The sequence below is a fragment of the Leucoraja erinacea genome, chromosome 13 (assembly GCF_028641065.1).
Source record: "Leucoraja erinacea ecotype New England chromosome 13, Leri_hhj_1, whole genome shotgun sequence".
Taxonomy (NCBI): Eukaryota; Metazoa; Chordata; class Chondrichthyes; order Rajiformes; family Rajidae; genus Leucoraja; species Leucoraja erinaceus.
In genome coordinates, this window is record NC_073389.1 from 30,329,702 (window position 1) to 30,356,837 (window position 27,136).

General features: G+C 45.1%; 1 protein-coding gene across 1 annotated transcript in view; it reads right to left on the bottom strand.

Annotated features, from left to right (window-relative positions):
* Nucleotides 1–10,051: 10,051 nt before the first annotated feature.
* Nucleotides 10,052–27,136, bottom strand: part of vwa8 (von Willebrand factor A domain containing 8) — a 206,176-nt gene continuing 189,091 nt past the window's right edge. Inside the window, exons 42-45 of the mRNA XM_055644777.1 lie at nt 26,070–26,228; nt 17,056–17,154; nt 13,783–14,021; nt 10,052–11,207 (exon numbers count right to left, since the gene is read on the bottom strand). Coding sequence (XP_055500752.1) covers nt 11,099–11,207; nt 13,783–14,021; nt 17,056–17,154; nt 26,070–26,228 — 606 coding nt within the window. The 3' untranslated portion in view covers nt 10,052–11,098. The remainder of the gene's footprint in view (nt 11,208–13,782; nt 14,022–17,055; nt 17,155–26,069; nt 26,229–27,136) is intronic.

The following is a 27,136-nucleotide window of genomic DNA, read 5'->3' on the forward strand; positions in this document are numbered from 1 at the left end:
CACCCCACTGAGGAACCGGAATGGAGGTGAACTATCAGGGAGAGGCAGTAAACACCTTCGGGAAGCAATGCTGATCCTGATCCCATCCTCAACAGGACTCCATGCTAGTGACCCATTCATTCCCCATTCACTCCCACACTGACTGAGAGGAAGTCAACCAGGCAATACGCCATATGGGAAAATCCATACCTTGGGGACACCCGAGGGTAAAACCCTTACTGAAGTTCGAAGACTTGGCAGTGGGGAACTTAGTTATGAATCCACCATTTTCTTGCCACATCCAGGAAGGGAGGGATATTCTAGGGGAACTCAGAGATGACATTAGCTTTAACATTTTTCAAGAAAGGAAGTGAACTTACGTGACAACTACAGAGGACTCTCCCTGCTGTCCAACGCAATGAAGGTCATTGGCGACGGTTCTCCAGGATCAGGAAGAAATGCTCCCTGATGGATTTTGTCCACTGACATATGATCTTCACTATGGGGCAGCTCCAATAGAAATATTGCACCAACACATGGCCTTTCTGGCTTCACTAAGGCCTTTGGAACTAGACATAAAAATCCTTCTCAAATTTGGCTTCCTGTAGAAATTTGTCTCCTGAGAAGAAGCAGATAATGTGGAAATTAGTTCTTGGAGTCATACAGTTTGGAAATTGGCCCACTGGGTCTATACTAATGCATCATCTACCTTCAACCTCTCCACCATTTTCCTGGCACCCACCTGCATGGGCAACAATTTACAGAATCCAGTTAAACTTTGGGATGTTAGAGGAAACTGAAGCACCAGAGGTCTGAATCAAATCTAGTTAGATGGAGTTATCACTAATGGCAATGCTACTGTACCACCCATTAGGTGAGACAAAATTTGTGAACTGCAAGACTGCATTCAGCACTGGCTGGTCCTTATAACTCTGTGGACAAGATACCACTGTGTAACTAATCCATCTAACTGCAAACACCTACTTCAAGTGCATAGGGTTTCACCTATTAGATCTTTCCCAAGATATTCCTGATGCCCGGAATAAATGCATTCAGGAGACTAAATGCGTTCAGGAGAGTGGAATAAAAAATATGATCCAGCCAAGGACCAACCTCTCCTCATGCTATTTAGGAGCGGTACTGATGCAGCACTGAAGGCAATAATTTGCTTACCTTGAATCACATTCTCTCTAGATAGGGTGCATTGTCGACAGATTGACGAAGGTTCTTGGACCTGAAGCATGACTGAAAAATGAGCTCCTGCAACACTGGTGTAAACAGGCCTAGAGATCCCTCAGTTCAATGCACTGACCTAGGGGAAGAAGAAGTAGGATTGCACCAGAAAATGCTGGAAACACCAACCAGGTCAGGCAGCATCTATGGAGAGAGAAACAGGTCTGGAATGCTTTATTATGCACAAGTATTTTTAAATCTGAATTAATTAGTGCTGCTGACAGAGAGGTAACTATCTTCTCCATTGCTATGGAACCTGAGAGCAGGCACGACTTTCGTATGAGTTTCATCTGAAACGCAATGTCTTCCAGCAGCTTTGGTATGACGTTCATCCGACGTGCCATGCCTCACAACAGTGCTGCATTCCCTCAATACCTTGGAGAGGCAGAATTTTATGACAGATTTTTTTCCTCCAGAAACAGACGACCATCAGCAAAATGTGGACCATGTATTCCTAGACTTTCTAACTGTCAACAGGAGAGTGCCCGCGTGGACTTGTTATAGGATGCAAATCTGGTGAGAATCAATACAAGGAGCATTTAATGTCTCTGGTGGAGTAAACTGTTGCTAGTAGTGATGAGGAGGAATTAACCTTGTGAATCGTAGAAAATCCCTATCTGAGAGAGCTGTTAAAAATATCCAATATGGAGATGGGCAGATTTTTTGTGAAACAATGGTAATTAGTGAGAATGGGAATGTTGTAAAGCCACGTTTGGATTTGCCATGTACTTGTACTGAACAGTGGATTAGGCCCAATGATGACTTACATAGATACATAGAAAATAGGTGCAGGAGTAGGCCATTCGGCCCTTCGAGCCTGCACCGCCATTCAATATGATAATGGCTGATCATCCAACTCAGTATCCCGTACCTGCCTTCTCTCCATACCCCCTGATCCCTTTAGCCACAAGGGCCACATCTAACTCCCTCTTAAATATAGCCAATGAACTGGCCTCAACTACCCTCTGTGGCAGAGAGTTCCAGAGATTCACTACTCTCTGTGTGAAAAATGTTTTTCTCATCTCAGTCTTAAAGGGTTTCCCCCTTATCCTTAAGCTGTGACTCCTTGTCCTGGACTTCCCCAACATCGGGAACAATCTTCCTGCATCTAGCCTGTCCAACCCCTTAAGAATTTTGTAAGTTTCTATAAGATCCCCCCTCAATCTCCTAAATTCTAGCGAGTATGAGCAGACTTCTGCTCCAATTTCTTAGGCTCCACTTTAATCTCCTGTGAATTCTTGAATAATGATGTAACAATAATGGTAGGCAAAATGGAGGGAAATGGACAGATGATGTTTCGGGTTGGGACTCTTCTTCAGGGTGGGATAAGGACTATTTTCCCTGGAACGCTGGAAGCTGAGGGGTGTCGTTAAAGGTGTTTATGAAATTATGAGAGGCAGAGGTAAGGTCAGTCATTTTCCCCCAAGGTGGTGGACTCTAAAACTAGAAAGCATAGATTTACGGTGTGAGAGGAAAGATTTAAAGGGGACCCGAGAAGTAGGTTTTTCCCACGGAGGGCGGTGGAACAAACTGCCAGAGGAAATGGTAGAGGTGGGTACAATTACAACTTTCAAAAGACATTCAGCAGATACATGGATAGGAAAGATTTAGAGGGATTTGGGCCAAATGCAGGGATATAGGAGCTTGCTATGCACCTTGGTCAATATGAGTGGGTTTGGCCATAGGGCCCGTTTCCATGCTGGACAAGGCTACGACTCTAAACACCTTAGGGTGTGAATTACATGCTAGAATGGAAGGTCCATCAACTCCATTTCAAGGCCTAAATCCTTTCTGACATCTTGTGACTGTAATAGATTTATATTACAGTAGCAAAGAGAGTTGGAATGAGATAAATGGAACATACTGCAGATAAGCCATTTTCTGCCAACATGGGCTATATTGTTTCTGATATGAGAGTGCACTAATTAACTTTAATTATTATTTTAGTTTAGATACTAAAATAATAATTATCAGCAGGAACCAACAAAAGAATGTAAACTTATGCATTTTTTTACAAGCATCAAGAGTATTCATTTTCAAAATCCTGTTGAGCTTGTGGCCCTATAATTAGTTCTATAACAATTTTACCAGCTGCTTTTTCCATGCTGCTAATTCATACAAAAGATGGGGATACGTGTGATCAAAGGACAGGGGAGGGTCCGTTAACAGCAGATGGGAGTGAGTGGCCCCAGGAAACAGGAGCAGGTTGCTTCCCTAGAGTTGAGTTCACTCACCTGAGGGTCATCAGCCCATTTCTCCGAAACCCCAGTAAGTTCACATAGGTATCAGCACAAGTCATTGCACTACTAGTGTTATGTCTACTGCATGACTGGTTGCTGTCTGCAATCACCAAATATCATCAAAACTCTCGACAAATAAACTTTCTGCATAAAACAAACAAGCAGGATATTCCCATTGAAATCAGTGTAAGATATGCAGGAAAATATCATACTGAGTGATCAATGTTTCAATTTATGTGTGAATGCTGTAGAAAATGTATCTAAAATGTGTGCTAAATAAAGTATTAAATTATGTCTTACCTCGAAGTATCAAACTAAGTATGCTCTCCTCAGACGCATTAAATAATGTAAGCTGGACAAAAATGCTGGAGAAACTCAGCGGGTGAGGCAGCATCTATGGGGCGAAGGAATAGGTGACATTTCGGGATGAGACCCTTCTTCAGACTAATTCTGTTCCTATCAAAATATTCCATGCAAGGTGACAGCAAGTGTTTTGAGTTTGTAAGTGAACACAAATTCAATAAAAAATTAAATACTGATTATCAACAGCTGATCCTAAATTACTACTAATTGTAATTCCTGATGATCTGGCATTTAGCTCATTTACCAGAGTTCAGTGTGTAAGCGGACTGTGAGGTCAGTGCCAAAGTCAAGGTCCGGAGTGCTCCTGATCCACAAGTATTGTGGATCCAGAGTGCTTTTAAACATACTGGGTTCACTGATAGTATAATAATTTATTAATGTGCAATGGATAAAACAAAATGTATTTGGATATTAATAGGAGTAACATCCAAAAGTCCTAATATTAATAATGTACGACTGATATACATGAAATGTTTTTACCATAATATGTGTTTGCTTCTAATAAAAATATATATTTTTTAAAGTCCTGAATGTCTGCCAGTGTGGGCACCACCAATATCCCAAGAATGCTAGATTATCGGAATGTTACTGCAATTGCTGCAACATTAAACTTTGAGAATCAGAAAATATATATATATATATGTGTGTGTAAATAAATAGGATACTATTCTGAGAAGAGGCAGGCTTTCTTCACATGGTTGGGTCAATATTTATTACCAAGACAGATTATGTGGTAATTATCCACTGTTTGAAGGAGTTTACACAGACTGGCTGCTTTATCTCCTACATTACTATAGTGATTACATGTTAGAGGGATTTATCATGGTTACGAAGGGCTTTGGGACAATGAAAGGAACCACTCCTCCTGAGCACCACTCCTTCATCCTCGAGGACACACAAACAAAGATCGATTGATCACCTGGCTCGATATTTTTTAAAATTCACAGCTTCTGCCCTCAACAAATGGTTGAATAAATGTCACCCAGAATGATCAGCCATTATTATGGGTTGGCACTTGTGAATTTGCTTTTGCCCATTCCAAAATAAAAAGTTCTAATGTTTACCACTGATCATATCAATAAGGTTATTAAGACATTTTTTTGTTTTTACATTACAATCTCAACCAATAACTTCAAATTCTGATTAGTTTCTAAAGATCAAAGGGATTTTCAAACCACCTCTCTTATTACTGCTGAGTTTCTCCAGCATTTTTGTTTACCCTCTCTTATTACATTTGTTTGTATCTCAAAGTGATCAAATAATTTATTTTTTTAGTGGGATTGTATTAACTCACTGTTGTTGGTTTTGTCAACAAATTCCTCAAACCTCTTCAATTTATTTATAATCAACTTCAGAGACATGAACACAAAATCAAGACCAGTATTTTGGTGCATATGATAAACCAATTACAGTTAAATGTCATTTTAACAAAGGTCTCTCATGTCTCAAAGCATTTAGGATCTGTCTACAGTAATGCAGAATTGTTGATCGTATATACTACTAGACCAAGTGGGACCCATTGTCCCATCCCCTCAACGCGCGGTTGCGGGGAGGGGGGATGACGGCCTGCGGTGTCACACACATACTAACCACCCCCCACACACACAGAGACTAATTATATTATATTAATATTATTAATTTGATCCTTTTACCCCATCCCCCGCCCTATCCACATGCATAGCCCCCAATTTGCAGCGTGGCTAGAGAGGGAGGGGGAGGGGGGGTAGAGAAAGTGAGGGCAGAGGCAGGCAGAGGCAGGCAGAGGGCAGAGCGAGAGGACCGAGGCAGGGGCAGAGGGCAGACAGAGGGCAGCGACAGAGGCAGCGGGCAGAAGCAGAGGACATAGGTAGAGGGCAGAGGACAGAGGCAGCGGGCAGAGGGTAGAGGCAGAGGGCAGAGAGCAGCGAGAGGGCAGTGACAGAGGCAGAGAGCAGCAGCAACCTCCCCACCATGCGGCGACACAAGGACCCCGAGCGAGGCGGGGAGGGGGCGAGGTGGTGAGGGGGCGAGGCGGCGGGCGGGCAAGCGAGCGAGCGAGCATCGACCAAACGACCGCGAGTTGGGTGGCCGCAATCTTCATCCATGATCTTTGGTCTTCAGTCGACGGCCCGATTTCAGCTCTTGCTGCATCTTGTGAATAGCGGGGGGGGGGGGGGGGGGGGGGGGGGGGGGGGGGCGTAGCAGACCCATTGTGACCCATGCCATCAGCGAAAGACAGTTGTTTCTAAATGCAAAGTTTTGTTGGATTCTTGAAAATTTTCATATATGATTCGAGAAATAAAGCATGAGATTTGCACATAAGGAGATTTTGGATCTCTACCGGAATATGTGAAAATGTTACTGTTACCGAAGATGTGATTACACACACACACACACACACAAATAAATACACACAAGATCAGAGTTTTATAAGTACAGAGAGAGATATGATAAAATGCAGATTTTGGTAAAATCTGTAAAACTAACTGTCCCCAACATCATCTTGCTGATCACTGATAGAAAAAAATCATGATCCCTGCAGGACGTAATGTTGACAGGTCTCCAAATCTATATCCAGCATCAACTACTTGCTGTTGACATCATTTTTAGCAGCCTAATAGCAGTGTGAATACCAACGTCTTTAATCTTGTAGAACAGCTTCCTGGTATACGTTGCCAAATTCAACTAAAGATGCACTTCTCAAAAGTGTTTTTAAAGTCCAAATTGATCATACTCATCCAAATGCCATAATCCATCATCTTGACGACAGCTCCAGAAATCACTAATCAAAATTACACAGCAAGACCTCCTTCTTCTGAAGCCATGTTGAGTTGGCCTTCCCTTTTGATTCAAAGAATCATACAGCGCATTTAGAATGATTCCACCAACTATCTTTTTTATTATTTACGTCAAGTAATTGAGCCAATAGTTATCGGGTTTTGTGTTTAAAAATCAGGTTACATTAACTTCCTTTCAGTCATTCTTTCTGCTCATAAGTGTTGTAAATATGTGAACTAGACTGATACGAGATGCATTCCAAGCTCCTAAGGATGCTCAGACAGTTCATCTCCAATACTCTATTTTCAATTTTAACTAATTATATCTGACAATATTTTCATGTAACTTAATATTGATAGTTCTTTTATCAGAAATTCTAATAGTTGAAAGAAATCAATAAAACTGAAAACACAACCAATTTAATATTTCCTCCATTCCTAGCAAGTCCTTTGCAACGTCCTTGATTATCATTTCATTAATTCAAAAGACTTTTGCCAGTTTTTCCAAATGAAAATATCTTCCTATTACTTCATAAATGACTGTGCTCCATTCTCTCTTTAAGCTTTTAGTTGATCCCACAGTCATCTTAGCTTTCCCTAATGCAGAAGACTTACCTTGTTTACTTGATCAATGATTGCTTCGCTGTTCACATCTTCGCCAGTGTACTATTTACCCCTTCACTTCCCTTATTATGTGCAATCAGTTATCCTCCATATATTTTATCTTGCCGATAAAATCATTCAATTTGTATTTTAAAATTTGGGAGAAGGGAGTAAGAGAAAATACAAGATGAGTCACACTTATATTACCACTGCTGGAGACAGAGTCATATCAATTACGCAGCAGAGGCGACTGTGCATCATTAGCTTGGCTTTACTGCATTCAGTACAAGTGTGAGGTCTTGAATAGCAAACTTATTTAAAGACTATCAGGCATCATTTTTCTGAGCAATGTGACAGAGGAGTCAATGGGTCAATTTTGTCCCAGTCAGATCAGGTATAAGTTACGCGATGGTGACTTCATTGACTGCCAGGAACATTCGATGGACTCATGACCAGGAACATGATGTCCAATGCCACCTGTTTGAAGATGCTGACCATGGTAACCTGGTGATTATGGTGAGATTCAACCCCATTGCTCACTTCAATAAATCTAATATTTTTTGGGTGGGCGGCAGTGAGCGACTATGGAATGTGTTAGGTGAAAGGACAGCTGGTTCTTCCTTGCCTTTCAGGGAACGGAAAGTTAATGAGTTTCACGCTGGTGCTGGAGGGTTGCTAGCTCCCAAAAACAAAGCAGCCCGACACGAGTATAAAATATATTCCACTTTGGGAACAATTCTGAAGGGAAGAGAAAATACAAGATGAGTCACAATGCTGGAGATAGAGTCACATTAATTACACAGCAAGGCAACTGTGCGTGGCTTTACTGCAATTATTTTTCCATGCAATGTGACAGAAGAGTCATTGGGTCAAATTTGTCTCAGTCAGATCATGTGTAAATTACGTGATGGTGATTTCAATAGCCCCAGTTGCACAGAGGAGTTCGTTCCAATGACATCAAAGGTGAAATCTGGTGCCAAGTCCATAGTTGGGGAACTAAATACCACATGAGGGCATGATTCGGCCCATCATAGTCTATAGTAGGTTATCGACCCAAAACGTCCCCTATCCATGTTCGACAGAGATGCTACCTGACCCGCTGAGTTACTCCAGCATTTTGTGTCCTTTTGTATTCTAACCAGCGTCTGCAGTTTCTTGTTTCTGCAACTATTCCAATACTAGGAAGAATTATCAAATGAGTCCTACTCCTCATGAACCACAGTTTTCCGAATTTCCTTTGGAAGTTTCTCCTGAATTAGCTGCCACCACGACTTCAGAAAACTTGCTGTAGAACGTCTGCCTGCTCTTGCCCCAATTCCACTTGGCTTTATTAACCTCAGATGCAGGGTTATACGTGAGGAAATATCACATTAGTTAACAGGATAGTTGAATCTCAAGTTCACGTGATCCATTGGTTAACTTTAAACTGTAAACAACACTGGTGCCACACAGGGTTCCATCTCCTGTCACCATTTATAGAAACATAGAAACATAGAAATTAGGTGCAGGAGTAGGCCATTCGGCCCTTTGAGCCTGCACCGCCATTCAATATGATCATGGCTGATCATCCAACTCAGTATCCCGTACCTGCCTTCTCTCCATACCCCCTGATCCCTTTAGCCACAAGGACCACATCTAACTCCCTCTTAAATATAGAGTATTATAACTCCAATTCCCTACATTTTTAAAATTGATAAGTCATTTGACTCTGACCCTTGAAGAAATGAGTTGACAGTACTGGCTGTCAAGTACGGATTTGCGCACACACCAATTTGTTTTAACTTGGCTGAATGCTAAGGTATTTTACCATTGTGCTATTATACACCGAACATTACATGCGCATGTAATTCCTCCGATGAAGAGATAAAGAACATATCTCTCGAAAGATATATAAACCTCTCTATATCTCTCGATATCACATTCTATATCTCTTGTTTCCCTTCCCCCTCAGATTACCAGTCTGAGGAAGGGTCTCGACCTGAAACATCACCTATTCCTTTTCTCCAGATATGCTGCTTGACCCGCTGAGTTACGCCAGCTCTTTATGTCTATTTTCGGTTTAAACCCGCATCTGCAGTTCCTACCGACACAATATTATACGTAAATATAATTAAGGCAAATCCAAGTACACTAGGTAAAGCTGGAAAGAGATTTAGAGGAGTAGGGCAATTGTATTGGATGATAGTAGATCCTCCTCTGGGACCAGCACATGCTCGGGTGCCATCAATCCTTCAATTGAAACAAAAAAACGTGCTCTATTCATAAGCTCATATATCCAGAATTATTTTCTTTTAAAAAACATTCCCTTTGTTCTTTCCATCATATTCCTTTTATGCTACTTGTTTCTTTTCTGAAATTTCCTAATTCTGAAGGATCATTGACCTGAAAAGCTAGCTCTTTCTCTTGCTCTCTATGCAGATGCTGTCTGGCTTCCTGATTGTTTCAGCATTTTCTGCTTTAGGTACTTTTGAAGTGTTGTCACTGGTTTTAATTGTAAGTAAAAATAATAAATAGTGAATGATGGGATAAACATCAGATGGACATCGGACGAAAATGCCCATGCCCTATGACACAAGGAAGGTCTTTTACATCCACCCGAGATGACAGACAGGCTATCTGTTTAAATCTCATCCAAAATACAGCATCTGTGAAGGCCCACCACTCTCTCACCTAAGGTACAGCGTTAGCCTGTAGTTTTATGTTCAGATTTCTGAAAGGAGAGTTGAGAATGCCACTAGCTGAGGCATGGTTGATCCACAGCACCCTGTGTAAGTCAACCACTTGCAAAAGGCACTGGACAGATAAAGCCACCAGCTTTAGAGTTTACATTGGACATGAAATGATCATAAACCCCAGGGAAGGGGAACAAAATGTTCTTTCTGAGATAATACACAGATTGAAGTTTATTTTGTTATATCACACATCATGAATTATATTACCATTTGACCAATATATAATTTATATTCAGCTTTATGAAAGAGCAATCAATATCTAATTTGCATCTTGGTTCTCTTTACAGATTAATTACAATATAATGAAGATGGACCATAAGCATTGTACAGAGATAATTCAGAGATCTAACTCACTGTTATAACTGATGGATAGATTCTGGCAAAAGGATTTTCCCAGGAACGACATCCCAGGATATTCAGCAGAGTCCTCCTGAACATTTATGTGAAAATAAAATCTGAGAAATGAGGAAATTATATGCTAGCTGGTTTTCAGTCGTAAGTCATAAAATGTCCAAGTGCTTCAAAAGAGGCACTGTGAAGACCAAGAGTAGTTGGATGAACATCAGTTGCTTTTCTTTATTTTTAGACATCATTACTGTTTCAGAACGGCACTATGAAGGCTGGGAGCCCTGCTCCCTTCAGTCAGATGCTGCAGGAGCTGGCTTTCATTGCAACATCCCTCTGCAACTTACTGTTTCATCCACCCTCCGTTTATCACACGGGAAGCGAGCATAATTCAAACAAGTACTTTGAATATGTCGACAACATAAAGTTTGCTTCTTGCTGCAGGATCCACATCTCACTCTGATTTCCAAACACTTCACATTGGTTTGTAATTAGAATAAGCATTCTAAATACTTTGTCTCTGAACTTTAGAAGATCAGAGGTTTACTAAACACTACTTATCTGCGAGGATCTATTTATTGCACATGTACAATTTAGCAATCAGCTTGTAATTTCATAAAGAGATTATTGAAAGGCACTGCAATGTTTTGCTCAAAGCACTTGACCAGTAAAGCTGTTTGGTTACAGAGACTCTTCATGTCTTTGTCCCAATACTGAAAACAGATGAACAACTAAATGTAGTGGCATCATTGTACAGGTGCTCGAAGCATCTTGTAAGCCGAGATGAATTAATCGTGTTTCTTTCCCCATCATCTCCTGGGCACACGTCATTCCTGCTGAGGCAGTTCTAGTCTGCTGACAGCAGAGTGGATGTGAAGATCTGCTGTAGAATCTGTGGGATTTGTTTGGCATCCATGGCAACGAAGGACCTTCCAGCAGGCAGGGTCTGTTGGAGCCTGGAATCCAAGACAAATTAACATTGCAAATTATATACCGCAGAAGCTTTGGGAGTCTTCTTTTCAGAAAGGAAGCTTTTTTGTGGTTGTTGTATAACTTAACAATACATGCCATTCCTTCGAATATAATCCAGGCATTTGACAACAGCAGTGAGAGGAAGCACTCAGAGACTAAATCCCAGGCTCCTTTCAAGCATGAAAGCTCTGTTTCGACAGTCTTTGCATTCAGAAGCCACTCACCATAATTCAACGCACACAGCATCAAGTGGCAGCTCTTAGAAAGGGGGTTTAAGCACCATTCACATACTATTGTATCTAGGAATCCCCCGATGGCAATAACAAATCATTCTACACTATAGAATTTCCTGATGGCAATAACAAATCATTATATACATGCATTTAATTGCATCGATGAACCAAGGTATCCAGAATGCCTAATGCATTTTGACTTTTTATTGGTCTGAATTTACAGTTTATATAAATTAAGACTGCTCACAATTAATTGCTATGATGTGAGTGATAATGAATATGAACATGCAAGGAAACCCCCCAGAAGCTTACTAAACTATATGTGCCACCAAACAGTCATCATACACGGGTATGGTTTGCACATAGGCTTCAATTGAACCTCAGAATATATGAAGATGGTGTAGAAGAATGAGCTTCCTATACCTGCACCTGGGAACTTGGGAACAGAGGTAGACCAACCAGCATCCCAGCCCTGCTCCAATATCGCACTAGATCACAGCTCATCTGAAGTTTAACTCCATCTGCCGACCTTGGCTCTATTAATTCTAATACTCTTCCTAGATCAAAATCTATCCATTTGTGTAATGACATTTTGAATTAATCTAGTCTTTCCCCTGTGAAATGCCTCCTGGTTTCCTCATTGAATATATAATGTATTTTTTATCTCTTTTTTCTGAAAACAAAATTCTGAATTGTAAATATTTTGAACATAAGAAAACAGGAATAGGCCACTCGGCCCCTCAAGCCTGCCCAGCCATTCAGTATGATCAGAGATGACCTGTCTCAGGTCTCAACTCTTCTTCTGTGCTGTTGCTCTACAGCCCCTGATTCCATGATATTTCAAAAGGAACAGTTTAGTTTAGATTACTTTAGCGATACCGGCACTTCGGCCCACCGGGTCCGCGCCGACCAGCGATCCTCACACATTAACACTATCCTACACCCACCAGTGACAATTTTTACATTCACCAATTAACCTACAAACCTGAACGTCTTTGGAGTGTGGGAGGAAACTGAAGATCTCGGAGAAAACAGGTTGAGATTTAAACAGAAAAGTTTCAGCAAATCTCGAGAGAGCAGAATAGAAGATTGTACTGTGGGTGGAGGCAGAGAGGAGCCAGTGGCCTGTCTGCAGATCCTGCGTAAAGGGTAGATGGTGGAGCACTGAAGATTTTAAATTTAAAGAGGGGACACTCCGGCATAAATTAAAGAACTGGGACACTTCGGCATCCATCTGCAGTTCCTTCCTCCACACTCTACCCCACATCCTCTTCATATTCACGGCATTAGTTCTCTTGGTTCGGTTTGTATCAGTCTTTTGTGTCAGAGGATTGTGGGTTTGTCCCACTCATGAGGTACTGAGGGAGTGTTGTACTGTTGAAGGTTTCGCGTTTCATTCAAAATGTCGAACCAAGTCCCTACCGACTACCTCAGATGGATACAAACTATCTCTCAAACAGGGATAATGGGGCTTGATGATCAGAATGAGTGCTTGATGTTTGATGTGGACGGTGGGCTGAAGGGTCTGTTGGATGGCTCTAAAAACAGTAATTCAGAGAGAGAGAGATATCTCCAGTGTTCTAGGTAAAATGTAATCTTTGATCAACACTATCTGGTCATTATTATATTGTGGTTTATTGGAGTTTGTTGTTCACAAGTTTGAGTCACAGGCACAGAAACAGACCCTTCAGCTGACCATGTTCATGCCAACCATCTATGCTATTCTTTATGCCTCGGGCTCCTTACTTTAAACCTATGCCCTCTAGTTTTAGACACTGCCGTGGGGAGCATTATCTTCCCTATCTATCATAATTTTGTGCACCTGTCAGGTCCCTCATCACTCTCCTCCGCTTCAGGGAAAACAAATCTCATCCATCCCAAATAATACACCGATGATTCCCCTCTCCAGTGCAATCGTGTCCTGCAGAGGCAGGCATGTTGCAGATGAACATTTAGAGAAAAACACTGCTGGATGCTTAGAGATATGAGAGGACAAAGGTACAAAGTAAACACATTTTCTTTAGAAAATTCATTTGATTATTCTCCCCAAAACTATCTAATTTCCAGATTTACAATTTGATTTACTTCTGCCACAAGTCAAACAAGCACGAAATTATCCTCGTGTTGAATTTTGCAGAGTAAAGACGTGAACCTCTAACCATGCAGCATCCCCTTAGTCCACACTGAAGTATTGGCCTGAGGTGTGGGCTCAGCTCTCTGGAGTGAAACTTGAACACAGGTTTCTAATATAGAATTAAACATTCTGTGGGATTGTGGAATACACATGTAAGGAATATACAAAATTCACAAGGTATAGTGCAAATACCTTTCTGCTTGATTGCCCAGGGATCCGATGAAAATGGCAAAGGCATTAACTTGAGGATTGCTGGTCAAGGCTCGGGCAAACCTTGTGGAGCTTATACCATATCGCTCCAAGTTAGCATCACTCAGCACAATGACAAAATGCTCATCTGCCTCTTCTCTGGCAATCTCTTGGATAGCATGTTCTGTCCCTTCGAGAGTGTGGTCTCCGCTCATGCAGAACTGGGCATGGGCATGCATTGTCTAAACAAAGAAAACATTTATCAGTGACCGGTCTCTCTCTCACTCACATACACTCACACGCACCCACTGGACTCTTGTAGTAACTTCTAATCAGTGCTTCCTGTCAATGATGAGCATTTGAATTATTACGGGATGACTAGGAATCACAGAGAACATCGACTGATGGGACTGAGTAAGAGACATGGAAAAGTGTGGCAGCCAGCTGGGATTGCTATTCAAAGAGCGCAATTGGCAAATGGAATGGGTAAAGAGTCACAGACCAGCAGACAATAGTGCTCAAGAGGATCAGATCTATGCAGATGGCATAAAGATTGATGGAGTTGTTGACAGTGTGCAGGTTAGTCTTAGGATACAGGGTGATATTAATGTATTGGTGAAGTGGGCTGAGAAATGGCAGATGGAGTTCAATGCTGATAAGTGTGAAGTGATGCATTTGGGGAACACTAGTGCGGCTCGGACATATAACATGAATGGTAAGGTCCCAGGCAATATTGAAGAACATTGGTGAATATTGGTGTTCAAGTCCAAAGATCATTAAAGATAACTGCACAGGTAGAGACATGGTTAATCAGGCATAGGGGATACTGGCCTTCATTAGTTGGCCACTGAATAGAACTGAAGGGAGATTATGCTCCAACTTGATAAAAGGTTAGGCTTCAGGTGGAATAATGCATGCAGTTCTGGTCACCACAATATAACAAAGCAATGATAGTGTTTGAAAGGGTGCAGACGAGATTCACTAGGTCATTATCTAGATTGGATAGCTTGAATAATAGAGTCATAGTATGGTTAACAAAGTATAGTCATAGTCAACTACCTACACTAGTTCTACTTGTCTGCATTTGGCCCCAATGCCTCTAATTCTTTCTTACCCATGTACCAGTCCAAATGTTTTTTAAATGTTCTACGTACTTGGCTCTACCTTTTTCTTTGGCAGTTCCTTCCACATACATACTACCCTTTCTGTGAAACACTTGTCTAGAGTACCTAGAATGCTCTGCTGCAGAGTTGCTGATGGTGTTTAAGAAAAGTGTCTAGATCGCCCAGGTATTGAAGGCTACAAGAAAGCTGCTAGAAAATGGGATTAATATGGATGGGTGTTCACTGGTCAACATGGACCTGTTGATCAAATGCAACTGTTTCTGTGCTGCATGTTTTTATGATGCACTGAGGAAGAGAAAGAGAGATGGAGAGTCACAGGCAGACAGCACTGATTGGAAGTCACATAGAGATATGAGGCGATTGAATGAGACTGTTTGACAGTAGTGTTTCGGCACGACAGAGATTGGCAGAATATTGATTGAGTCACTAGGACAGGGGTAGGGAACCTTTTCATGTTGGAATGCCGCATTAAGTTAGCTGTAATCTAGTAAGGCCGCATCCAAGAAACTTCAATTAGATATACTTCAAAATGTACATTATTTTGTTAAACTAGTCCTCATGACTTACTAATGTTTTAATTGTGGCCATCAGTCGGGGAGGATTATTTCATTAAATCTTCTTTTACTCTTTGGTATTTTAAATACGTTCATTTTAAGATTAAAGTAAAAATAATAAAAGATGAACAAAAACATATTCATAAAAATAAAAGGTAGACAAAAATGCTGGAGAAACTCAGCGGGTGAGGCAGCATCTATGGAACGAAGGAAATAGGTGACAGACCTGAAGAAGGGTCTCGACCCGAAACGTCGCCTATTTCCTTCGCTCCATAGATGCTCCCTCACCCGCTTAGTTTTTCCAGCATTTTTGTCTACCATCGATTTTTCAGCATCTGCAGTTCCTTCTTAAATAAAATTAAAGGATTTGTTCTACAAAATTGGGATTCATTCAAAAGACCACAGTTATTGGCCTAGAAGGCCGCAGGTTCCCCACCCCTGCACTAGAACATTTGTTTGGGAATCAGAGTATTGTTTGGGAATCAGAGAGACACTGGCAGATGGTACTGCATGTGAATCAGAGAGAGAAGACGACTCACTGCAAGGCACTTGCACTCGGGAGCAACTGTAACATTGGTCCTTTGGCGATAGATAAATAACAGTGCTGCAGAATGCCTTTGGAGCATTGAGCTGAGGTGCACCAGCAAAGATATCTCCAATGTACCAGTCTATACTGCATCCCAGTGCATAATGTTATCAAAGCTCTACAATGCACCGTTCAAATTAATTTAGGTAGTGGCTTTTACAGTGGTTTGTCCAAGACATTGGCATTGACCAATGCCTCAAATCTGCAATTCTATCCTCAGCAAATGATTGTTGATACGGTTTTGCAGTTTGCAATCTTAAGATTGGTGAATCAGGTAATGAGATGAGGTGTTCACTAGCCATGAAAATAACAAGAGCACATGCTGGAAATATGAAATAAAACATGTTGGAAATACTCGGCAGGTCAGCTATCATTTATGGAAAAATAAACTGAATTAACGTTTCAGGTTGGAGACCCTTTGTCAGAACTCATCACATTAGCCACATCAGACTGGCCTGGCCGCCTTTGCTGTTGATCCTCATGATCCTTTCTGCTACTAGGCTGCAGCTTATAATGTATGTAATAAGTGTGTTATTTTTACTCATTGAAATCAGAGTCAGCCATCAGCCTCAGAGCCAATTAAATAATCTAATATCTTGATTAATCAGCAGGAAAAAAACTGCAGATGCTGTTTTAAATCAAAGGTAGACACAAAATGCTGGAGTAACTCAGCGGGACAGGCAGCATCTATGGAGAGAAGGAATGGGTGACATTTCGGGTCGAGACCCTTCCTCAGACTGGCGACCCGAAATGTCATCGATTCCTTCTTTCCAGAGATGTTGCCTGTCCCACTGAGTTACTCCAGTATTTTGTGTCTACCTTTGATTAATCAGCATCTTAATTTCATTTGCCCTACCTTGGCTCCGCATCCTCACCTGAAAAATTCCATTAGCGTCAAATTTAAAATTATTTAGTCTTACCATCTACTCCCATCTGCAGTGCAGACCTGACCACATGAACCCATATAACTGAAAGTCAGTTCAGTGAGAACCAAAATAGCGAAACAAATTACCTTAATAATCTGCAGTCTCTCCTTGTTGTTTTTGGGAATCTTTTCACTTCTGACTAGTTCGATGTTGAATCCATCTCCTGAGTGACCAACAATGTCATACTGAAGAGATAAAACAGTACATCAGATAGAGCAATTTTCTCTACTTGAATCTGTACGAAGCCATTATCAAAACCAATATTTATTGTTCAACATTAAATCCCTTGAACAAGTGGTGGTGAATCACCTCTGCTTTCAATGTTAGGCAATGATGTTTTCATGCATGGACTGCTCTTGTAGAGATCGAGGGTTTAGGATGTATTGTTCAAGAAACTCACAATCGATCTGGTAGAAGTCAACTGTGGAGTAAATGAACATTTACAGCGATGGATGGGGCTTCGGGCTGATCCATTCTGCTTTCTGCTAAGTTGTATGAACTGTGTTGGAGCTGCATTCATCTAACACATGGAATGTACTCCATTACACCTGGGGTGTGCCTTCAGAGCGTGGAGGTGCTCTCGGAAGACAGGAAGTGTGGATTAAACTGTGGATTAACTGGCTGCTGACCTGCTCAAAAGATGTGATTTTGGGGATGGGTCAATTATGACCCATCCCCAAAGAAGATTGCTGCTTGCCCAGTGTGATATGTCAGATACAGAGTCTGAAAATTTAGAGATGGTATATCATCAGGTACAGTGACATATGGATCGATTCATACAAACACACATAAACACACACACACACACACTTCGTACATGCTTGGGCGCTGATATACACAAAGGTTTTATGAAATTGCTGTTGCTCTTCAAATCTCCACAAACATATTGCTGCGGTTTCACCCCTGACACAGTACTGTGCAGAATCTGATATGAATGAAATTTACGAAAATAATTAGCTAGTGTAGTGGATGTGGGTGGGATGGTAGTGAAGCCGTGGTGTTTATAGCATTTCCTCTGAGTGTCAGGTCTGCTTTCTTGTTGTTTAGCTTCTACATAAGTAGGAAGAGATGAGTCTACTTATTTTGTGAGGATACAAACTGGCATATTACCAATTGCAGGAAATAGTCAAAAAAGCAAATCAATCAGCTCTGTTATGTACTCACTGCACTTTGAAGTGTGTGCAGTGTTATGCCTAGGTACAACTGTCACAAAGCTAACTTTGTGAAGGCTAGACAAAAATCTCTGAACAAAATTGCAGTGAACTCTAGTTTCCTGTCACACTGAAGCCACCTCTTTACAATTACTGAAGAGCTGGAGACACATTAAAATGATGTTAAGAAATTGAAGGGTATGAAGATGAGTTTAGTAGGCACCATTGGACAGGTGGGTGGATCTAAGATATAGATCCGCAGTGATCTAATTGAAAGACAGGACAGGCATGAAGGAATGGTTGAATATCCTATTGTTGTTCCTATATAGGCCCCGACCTCGGGTGGACTATGAGGGGGAGAACTGGATATTTTTGGTGCCTTCCCTCACAGTGAATTCTGCTGTGGGGGGACGTTTCATGTTGATTTCTATAGTGTACTGTTTCTGTGTCTTTTTTCTTTTTCTCTTTTTTCTCTTTTTTTGATTTGTATGGATTTATTGCATTGATCTGTTCAATTAATTTAATCAATCTCTGTAAAGCACTTTGGTTCAAATACTGGTTTTGTTGAAAAGTGCTATATAAATAAATATTATTATTATTATTATTATATTCATGAATGCAAATGGTATTGACATTATTGTCACGTGTGCTGAGATATAGTGAAAAACCTTGTTTTGTGTGCTATCTACGTAAAAGCCCTGTCCCACTGTATGAGTTCATTCAAGAGTTCTCCCGAGTTTGCCCTGATTCGAACTTGAAGATTTACGGTAATGGCCACTCGTAGGTACTCTGGGCTCTCGTGAACATTTATCAACATGTTGAAAAATCTTCACGAGTCTTCCCGAGCATCTGTCGTTAGCATTACGAGCCGCTAAGGGATGACCCCAAGCTCCGACGTACAGGCTACATACATTCTACGTGCTTCCACACGTTTGATTTTTTTTTAAACTCGGGAGAGCTCTTGAATGAACTCGTACAGTGGGACACGGCTTTAAATCATACCATTTGTACAATCAGACTATACATGAATACAGCAAGTAGTGCAAAAAGATGAAGGAAATACAGTTCAGAATACAGTGTTATAGCTATAGAGAAAATGCAGATTAAAAACAAGCGCAAGGGATGCAACAAGGTACGATTGAGAGTTCTGAACACATCCTTATCTTATGAGAAATCAATTCAAGAGTCTGATAACATCATGGAAGAGGCTACTCTTGAATCTGATGGTTTGTGCTTTCAAGCTTTTGTATTTTCCATAAGAAGAGTATGGGTATCTCACCCCACTTGATTATCTTGGCTGCCTTCACGAGGCAAGGTGAAATATTGATGCGATCAATAGGTGGGAGGCTGGTCAGTGTTATGGACTAGACTGTCCACAATTCTGCAATTTCTTGCAGTCTTGGGCAGAGCAGTCGCCTAACAAAGCTGTGGTGCATCAGGATAGGATGCATTCTATGGTGATCTGTGTGAATTGGTAAGAAATATTGGAGACTAACTGAATTTCCTTAGTTTTGCGAGGAAGTAGAGACATTGGTGTGCTTGCTTGGCTATAGCATTAATTGGGTAGATGTAAATGGAAAGAAGAAGGGTGGGAACAGGCGGCAGAAAGAGCTTCATGTGCAAGTTGTTATCTGAAGGCACATAAACCAGCAAATGGGACTGTGGGTGGGTTAATATAATTTACCGGTTCGGTCTATGACATGAAACACAGCCCAGATAAAAAGCTACTTAAGGATTCAAACTAAAGTCGAATGAATATAGAGAAATTAAAACTGCACGAGTATATTTGAAATATCAGTAGAGGGAATGGAAGTGTGCAGTCTATAGACCACAGTTGACAACTTCAAATTAAAACGGAAATAACTCGCATTTCAAAAGCAGTATACATGACGAGGGTGTTCCACTGTAATCTACTGCCAAGTATGTTCAAAGCATATTGTTATTGTAATGTAGGAAATAGAAAAAAATCTGAACAGCAATTTCCCATAACAATAAATAGGCATCATAGAATCACAGAGTGATACATAATGGAAACAGACCTTTCAGCCCACCATGTCAGCACTGATCATGTTGCATCAAATTACACTAATCCCATCTTATTCTTTCTGAAAAAGTAGAGGGAAAGTCGCCAGTATAAAGAGCTGGGGCTCGAGCTCACGTGATAGGTGGATACAGGTGAGAAGGGGTGGGGTGGGGGAGGGAGGGGGAGAGAGAGAACTCCTTCAAAATAGAGGATCCCAGATGTTGGAGTGGAAAGCTTCCACTCGAGATCAGATGTGGCAGAGACAGAGGGAAAGGGATGGTAGAAAACAGAGAACATGGAGAAGGAGCAGGCCAGTTAGTTGTGGGAGCCATTGGGTTTAGTAGTAGATATCAGTGGATAGTTTGTTTCCTGAGATGGAGTTTGAGAAATGAAGAAAAGGGAGAGAGGTATTAGAAATGGTCCAAGTGAATTTGAGGGCGGGAGTTAGCGGTGAATTTGATAAAATCAACATGTCCCAGATGCATGCAGGAGGCAGCACTTATTGGCAGTCAAAAAGAGATGGCAGGAAATTGAGTAAGAGACTGTTTGTCAGTACTGTTTTGGAATGACTGAGTTTGGAAGACTATTGAGAGAGAATTGCTAAGACAGCTGGAGGAGGAATTGATTGGGAAACAGAGAGAAACTTGCCGATGGTACTCCATGTGAATTAGAGAAGGAAGATGGGCAGATTGCAAGGCAGAGCATTCGAGGAGTAACTAGTAACATTGGGCCCTTGTGGAGAGTGGAGAAAGTGTTGGGGAATTGTGCCAGAGGAGGCCTGGAACAAAGAATAATCCATGTAGCCAACGAAGATGCATACTGAGCTGTGGCCAATGCACATCTTAAATTTGAAAGAAGTGCGAAGATTCAAAGGAGAAGTTGTTAAGTGACTACCAAGGCAGTTGATTATGTTACTACAGGGGAACTTGTTGAATCTAAAACAGGAGGGTTAGGCAAGTCCCTTACTTGGGCCACCACTGGCCAGAAACTGAACTCAAGTAGCCATAACTGCAACAAGTAGTTACCTGCAGCAAGTACCTCACCTCTTAACTCCACAAATGCTGTTCACCATTGGTAAGGCTCAAGTCAGCAATACACTGGAATACAATGGCTATATTAAATCGTGATGCACTGTATTATTAACTGAAGTCAAGTCAAGTCAAGTTTATTTGTCACATACACATACGAGATGTGCAGTGAAATGAAAGTGGCAATGCTCGCGGACTTTTGTGCAAACGACAAACAACAAAACAACCAAACAAATTATAAACACAATCATAACACTGTAGTGCGTGGGTCTCAAATGAGACAAGTAGTCCGCAGTTTAAGAAGCACTATACTTTATTTCCTCCCGTTTCAGGGGAAGACGAAACCAGGCAAAGATGGCACCCAAACCCTGCCTTTTATACCGTCCGGCTAAGGACCGCCTCCGGACTGCACCACTCCTGTGCCGAGGGGTTCGGCAGTATAATGGGACGACCCTTAGGAGCCGCCACAGGACCCCCCCCCAGAACCAGAGGCACAAAACGCACCGGCGGGCGCACGACCCGGCCGGCCCGCGTGCGGAAGACAGCAGATCCCGGGGCTTGCGGGGGCGTAGGTGGAGGGACAGGTCGAGGGGCCGGCGGGAGGACAGGTGGAGTGACAGGTGGAGGGAGTCGTGAGGGGGGACGCCCTCGGGGCCGAGGTTGAGCAACCAGCACCGGCTGGTCAATGTCCAGGTGCGCCGGCTTTAAACGGGCAATCGACACGGCCTCCGGCCGGCCCCCCATGTCCAGGACAAAAGTCGACTGCCCGTGTTCCAGCACCCGGAACGGGCCCTCGTACGGCCTCTGAAGTGGCGTCCGGTGGGCATCACGGCGCAGGAAGACGTATGGGCAGTCCGTGAGGGCCATTGGCACGTGTGGGCGAAATGACCCATGGCGGGATGTCGGGACGGGTGCGAGCCTGCCAACTCGCTCACGAAGGCGTTGAAGGGCGGAGGAGGGCGTTTCCTGCTGCTCCGGCGCCGACGGCACGAACTCCCCGGGCACTGTGAGTGTCGACCCGTACACCAGCTCCGCCGATGATGAGGCCAAGTCTTCTTTGGGAGCGGTCCGGATGCCCAGCATGACGCACGGCAACTCGTCCATCCAGTCCGGGCCGGTGAGCCGTGCCTTCAATGCCGCCTTCAGCTGCCGGTGGAACCTCTCCACCAGACCGTTAGCCTGCGGGTGGTAAGCCGTGGTGTGGTGCAGCTGCACCCCCAGCAAGCGAGCCATGGCTGACCACAGCTCGGAGGTGAACTGTGGCCCCCGGTCGGAGGAGATGTGCGCCGGCACCCCGAAGCGAGCAATCCAGTGCGCGGACAACGCACGAGCACACGTAGCCGATGAGGTGTCAGCCAACGGAATGGCCTCCGGCCACCGCGTGAAGCGGTCCACCATGGTCAAAAGGTGGGTGATGCCCCGGGACGGTGGAAGGGGCCCCACAATGTCCACGTGGAGATGGTCGAACCGCCGGTGAGGTAGACCGAACTCCTGGAGAGGTGCGCGGACATGGCGCTGGATCTTTGCTGTCTGGCACGGGATGCAGGTGTGAGCCCAATGGGCAACTTGCTTGCGCAGACCGTGCCACATGAAGCGAGCTGCCACCAGTGCCGTTGTCGCCCGGATTGATGGGTGAGCCAGTCCGTGGATGACCTCGAACACTCTCCGGCGCCAGGTGGCAGGGACGATGGGGCGCGGCTGACCGGACGACACATCGCACAGGATTGTCATACCCCCAGGACCGAGAGGGACATCCTCAAGACGGAGTCCGGAGATGGCAGTCCGGTAGGTGGGCACCTCGTCGTCCGTGAGCTGTGCCGCCGCCAGAGCAGAATAGTCCAATCCGGGCGCCACCTCGAACACGGCATTTATAGCAGGGCGGGACAATGCGTCGGCCACCCGGTTCTCTTTCCCCTTGACGTAGCGGATGGCTGTGGTGTACTCGGAGATGTAAGCCAACTGCCGCTGCTGACGTGCGGACCAGGAGTCGGAAACCTTCTGCAGGGCGAAAGTGAGCGGCTTATGGTCGGTGTAGGCGGTGAACGGGCGGCCCTCCAGGTAGTAACGAAAATGGCGCACAGCCAGGTACAGAGCCAGGAGCTCACGATCGAACGCACTGTACTTGGTCTGCGCGCGGTTGAGGTGCCGACTGAAGAAGGCCAGAGGCCGCCAAACTCCGCCCGTCAGCTGCTCCAGCACAGCACCAACTGCCGACTCCGAGGCATCCACAGTGAGAGCAGTCGGGGCATCTTCCCGCGGGTGCACCAGCAGCACGGCCCGAGCAAGGGCCTCCTTCGCGCCGTCGAAAGCTGCCTCCGCCCCGTGGGTCCACTCAACGCTCTTCTGCTGCCCACCCGCCAGAAGTTGATACAGGGGCCGCATGATGTGGGCCGCGGATGGCACGAAACGATGGTAGAATGCCACCATGCCGACAAATTCCTGCAGGCCACGCACCGTGCGTGGGCGGGGAAACCGACGGACGGCGTCAACCCTGTCAGGTAGGGGAACCGCGCCCTGCGCAGTCACGCGGTGGCCGAGAAAGTCAATTTCGTTGACCCCAAAACGGCACTTGTCCAGGTTGATGGCCAAACCATGCTCGCTGAGCCGCTGACAGAGCTGTCGAAGGTGAGCGCAGTGTTCCTGCTGCGAGCGGCTGGCCACCAGGATGTCGTCCAGGTACACGAACACGAATTCGAGGTCACGACAAACCCCGTCCATGAGGCGCTGAAAGGCCTGTGCAGCATTCAGCCGTCGGTAATCCCCACAAGGTCGCCAGCCCCCACTTGACTTAGGGACCATGTGGAGTGGGGACGCCCAAGGGCTGCTCGAAGGGCAGACGATCCCCAAGGCCTCCATCGTGCGGAATTCCCGCCGTGCCAGACGCAGTTTATCTGGTGGCAGTCGTCGTGCTCGTGCATGGAGGGGTGGGCCGGTAGTCGGGATATAATGTACAACTCCGTGGCTGGGGGTTGCCGAATGAAACTGCGGAGTGAGAATGTCCGGGAACGCAGCCAAGATTTGTGCGTATCGGGAGTCCACGGACGCCAGTGGCCGTCCCACCGGTTGACCCAAGCGCAACGTGATCGGCTCCATTGTAGTGGCGTTGACCAAACGCTGACGCCCGACGTCCACCATGAGGGAATGCGTCCGGAGAAAATCGGCCCCGAGCAATGGTTGGGAGACGTCGGCAACGGTAAAGTTCCATGAAAAATGGCAGGAGCCGAGCACGATGGGAACCATGCGCAGTCCATATGTGCGGATGGGGCTGCCGTTCGCCGCGGTGAGGACGGGCCCCCGCTTACCGGAACGAATGTCGGCCAGCGAAGGGGGCAGGACGCTGAGCTCCGCACCTGTATCCACGAGGAAGCGAGTCCCGGAGCGCCGATCCCAAGCGAAAAGGCGGTGAATTTGGCCGGCCACCGCGGGGACTATTGGCAGCCGGCCCAGGCGTTTCCCGGAAACGTGCACGGCTGGCGGCATTGTCGTGCTGCAGCACCCCAGCGCTGATGGAAATAGCACCAGCTCCTTCTGTTTGTGTTATTTGGAGCTTGCCTGCTCCTGCTGGTGGTGCCTGCAGCTTGCTGGCGCTGGACTGCAGGTGCAGTACCCCTCACTGCCGCTGGGGGTAATCGAGCGGGCCGTCGGGCTGGAGCTGTCACTCCTTCCACAGCTCCCCCGCCCCACCGGAGGAAATCGGGAGCTGCTGGGCTGACGTCATCGGGGTTCCTGCCGACGGCCAGCGCGTTGACGTCACCGGCGTGCCTGCCGACGTCCAGCGCGTTGACGTCATCCGGGCGCGTCGACCTGAGCGCGACCTCGTCTCTGCTGACGCCCAGCGCGCTGACGTCATCAGGGCGCGCCAACCACATGGCGTCGGCGCGCCTCCCGAGGGCCCGAAGATCAGCAAACGAGGCGTCGGTGAGTTGCAATCGAATGTAGGCCGGCAGCAGATGCAGGTAAGTATATTCAAACAACAGGCACGGCGTGTGCCCGTCTAATAATGCCACCATGTCCTTTAGGAGGGTAGATGGCCGCCGGTCGCCCAGGCCACCCATATGCAGGATCCTACCTGCCCGCTCCATCCTACTTAGTCCGTAAATTTGGAGCAGGAGCTGTTTCAGGCCGAGGTATTTGTCATTGTCCGGGGGGGCTGCGAGGAAGTCCGATACTTCTTCCACCGCATCCTGGTCGAGGGCTCCCACCAGGTAATAGAAGCGGGTGGCATCGACCGTGATGCCCCGCAGGTTGAACTGGGCCTCCGCCTGCTGGAACCAGATGAGCGGCCGTGTGGTCCAGAAGCTGGGCAGTTTTACGGAGACCGCGTCCAGAGACAGGGTCGGGCTGGCGTGTGAGGAGGTAGGGCTTTGTTCGGTCTCCATCATGATGCCAATGGAGCGTCGGGGGTCACCAATGTAGTGCGTGGGTCTCAAATGAGACAAGTAGTCCGCAGTTTAAGAAGCACTATACTTTATTTCCTCCCGGTTCAGGGGAAGACGAAACCAGGCAAAGATGGCACCCAAACCCTGCCTTTTATACCGTCCGGCTAAGGACCGCCTCCGGACTGCACCACTCCTGTGCCGAGGGGTTCGGCAGTATAATGGGACGACCCTTAGGAGCCGCCACAACACACATATTCTTTTACATAATAAATAATGGAAGGAAAAACGTTCTGTAGAGTTAGTCCCTGGTGAGATAGGCCATAGAACCATATCTAAGTTTGCCGAAATAGAGTTTTCACTACTTTTCAATTTAGATAGTTGATGTGACAAATGTGCTGGGTATGGGGGAGAAACATGGAAATGGAACAGCTGACTGTTCACCTTTGTAATACGCTCTGCCTGTTTGCCTTGTCTTTCCAAACCACTGAGTCAGCTACTGCCAGTCATATTGAGCTTTACCTTTAGCTTCTGCTCGTAGTTTTCAAAGGCTTCCAAGACCATGCAGACGGCCTCCATGGAGCGCTCCAGCCTGCCGTCAAGTCCATTGAAGCGGTACATGCTGCCAGAGACATCTACAAGGAGCCGCAGGCGCTTGGGTTTCTGCTGGGGGCTGCCGAGCTGGAGAAGCAAACAGATTGTGCTCAGTCAGAACAAAGCAAGGAAAATAATTTCCTTTAGCATACATGGCAAAGGTAGAGTACCTGGGGAGATTGTCACAAACCATAGCACAGTGGCATATATTCTTTCTAATTGACTGACTCAATTCCCTACGGGGAGCGCTGGCAGCGACTAAAAACACTTTAGAACTTTAGAACAGTACAGCGCAGAAACAGGCACTTCAGCTCATGACAACGGAGTTGACTAAATGCCAATTTAAACTAATCCCATCTGCCCGGACATTAGGTAATGTTTTACTTGAACTTGTCCAGCGTGGAACATAGCCTGCCCCTGCAGGACAGGAACATCTTCTTTTAAAGAGGCCGGATCGTTATTTCAATAGGCCCATCCAGATAGATATTTCAAGTAAATGAGATTAGATCGGGGGTCCGAGGAGATGATATGGCTCCATGTGGTGCTTCCAGATATTAAATGTTATTCACAGACCTTCTTAGGGTTACCAAGGAACCACCTGTGAGGGGTGTGTGAGGGGTAGGGGGATGATTGAGGGATTGGGGAATGCTGTGAGGGGGAGAGAATGACTAAGGGGGGGGGGGGGGTGAAAGTGTGTGGGGTGAGTGAAAGGAGAGGGGCGTGTAAGGGAAGAGTGAGTGAAGGGAGAGGGGATGAGTGAGGGGAGAGTGGATGTGAGAGGGAGGGAGGGCTGAGTAGGAAGAGTGACTGATACGGGATTGTGTGAGAGACAGGGAGCGTGTGAGGAGGAGGGGGTGAAGGGGAGGGGTGAGACTAGTGGAACGGGTTGTTGTGTGGAGGAGGGGGGGTGTATGATTGGGGAGGGTATGTGTGAGAGGGGAAGGGTGTGTGTGAGAGGGGAAGGGTGTGTGCGAGAGGGGAAGGGTGTGTGCGAG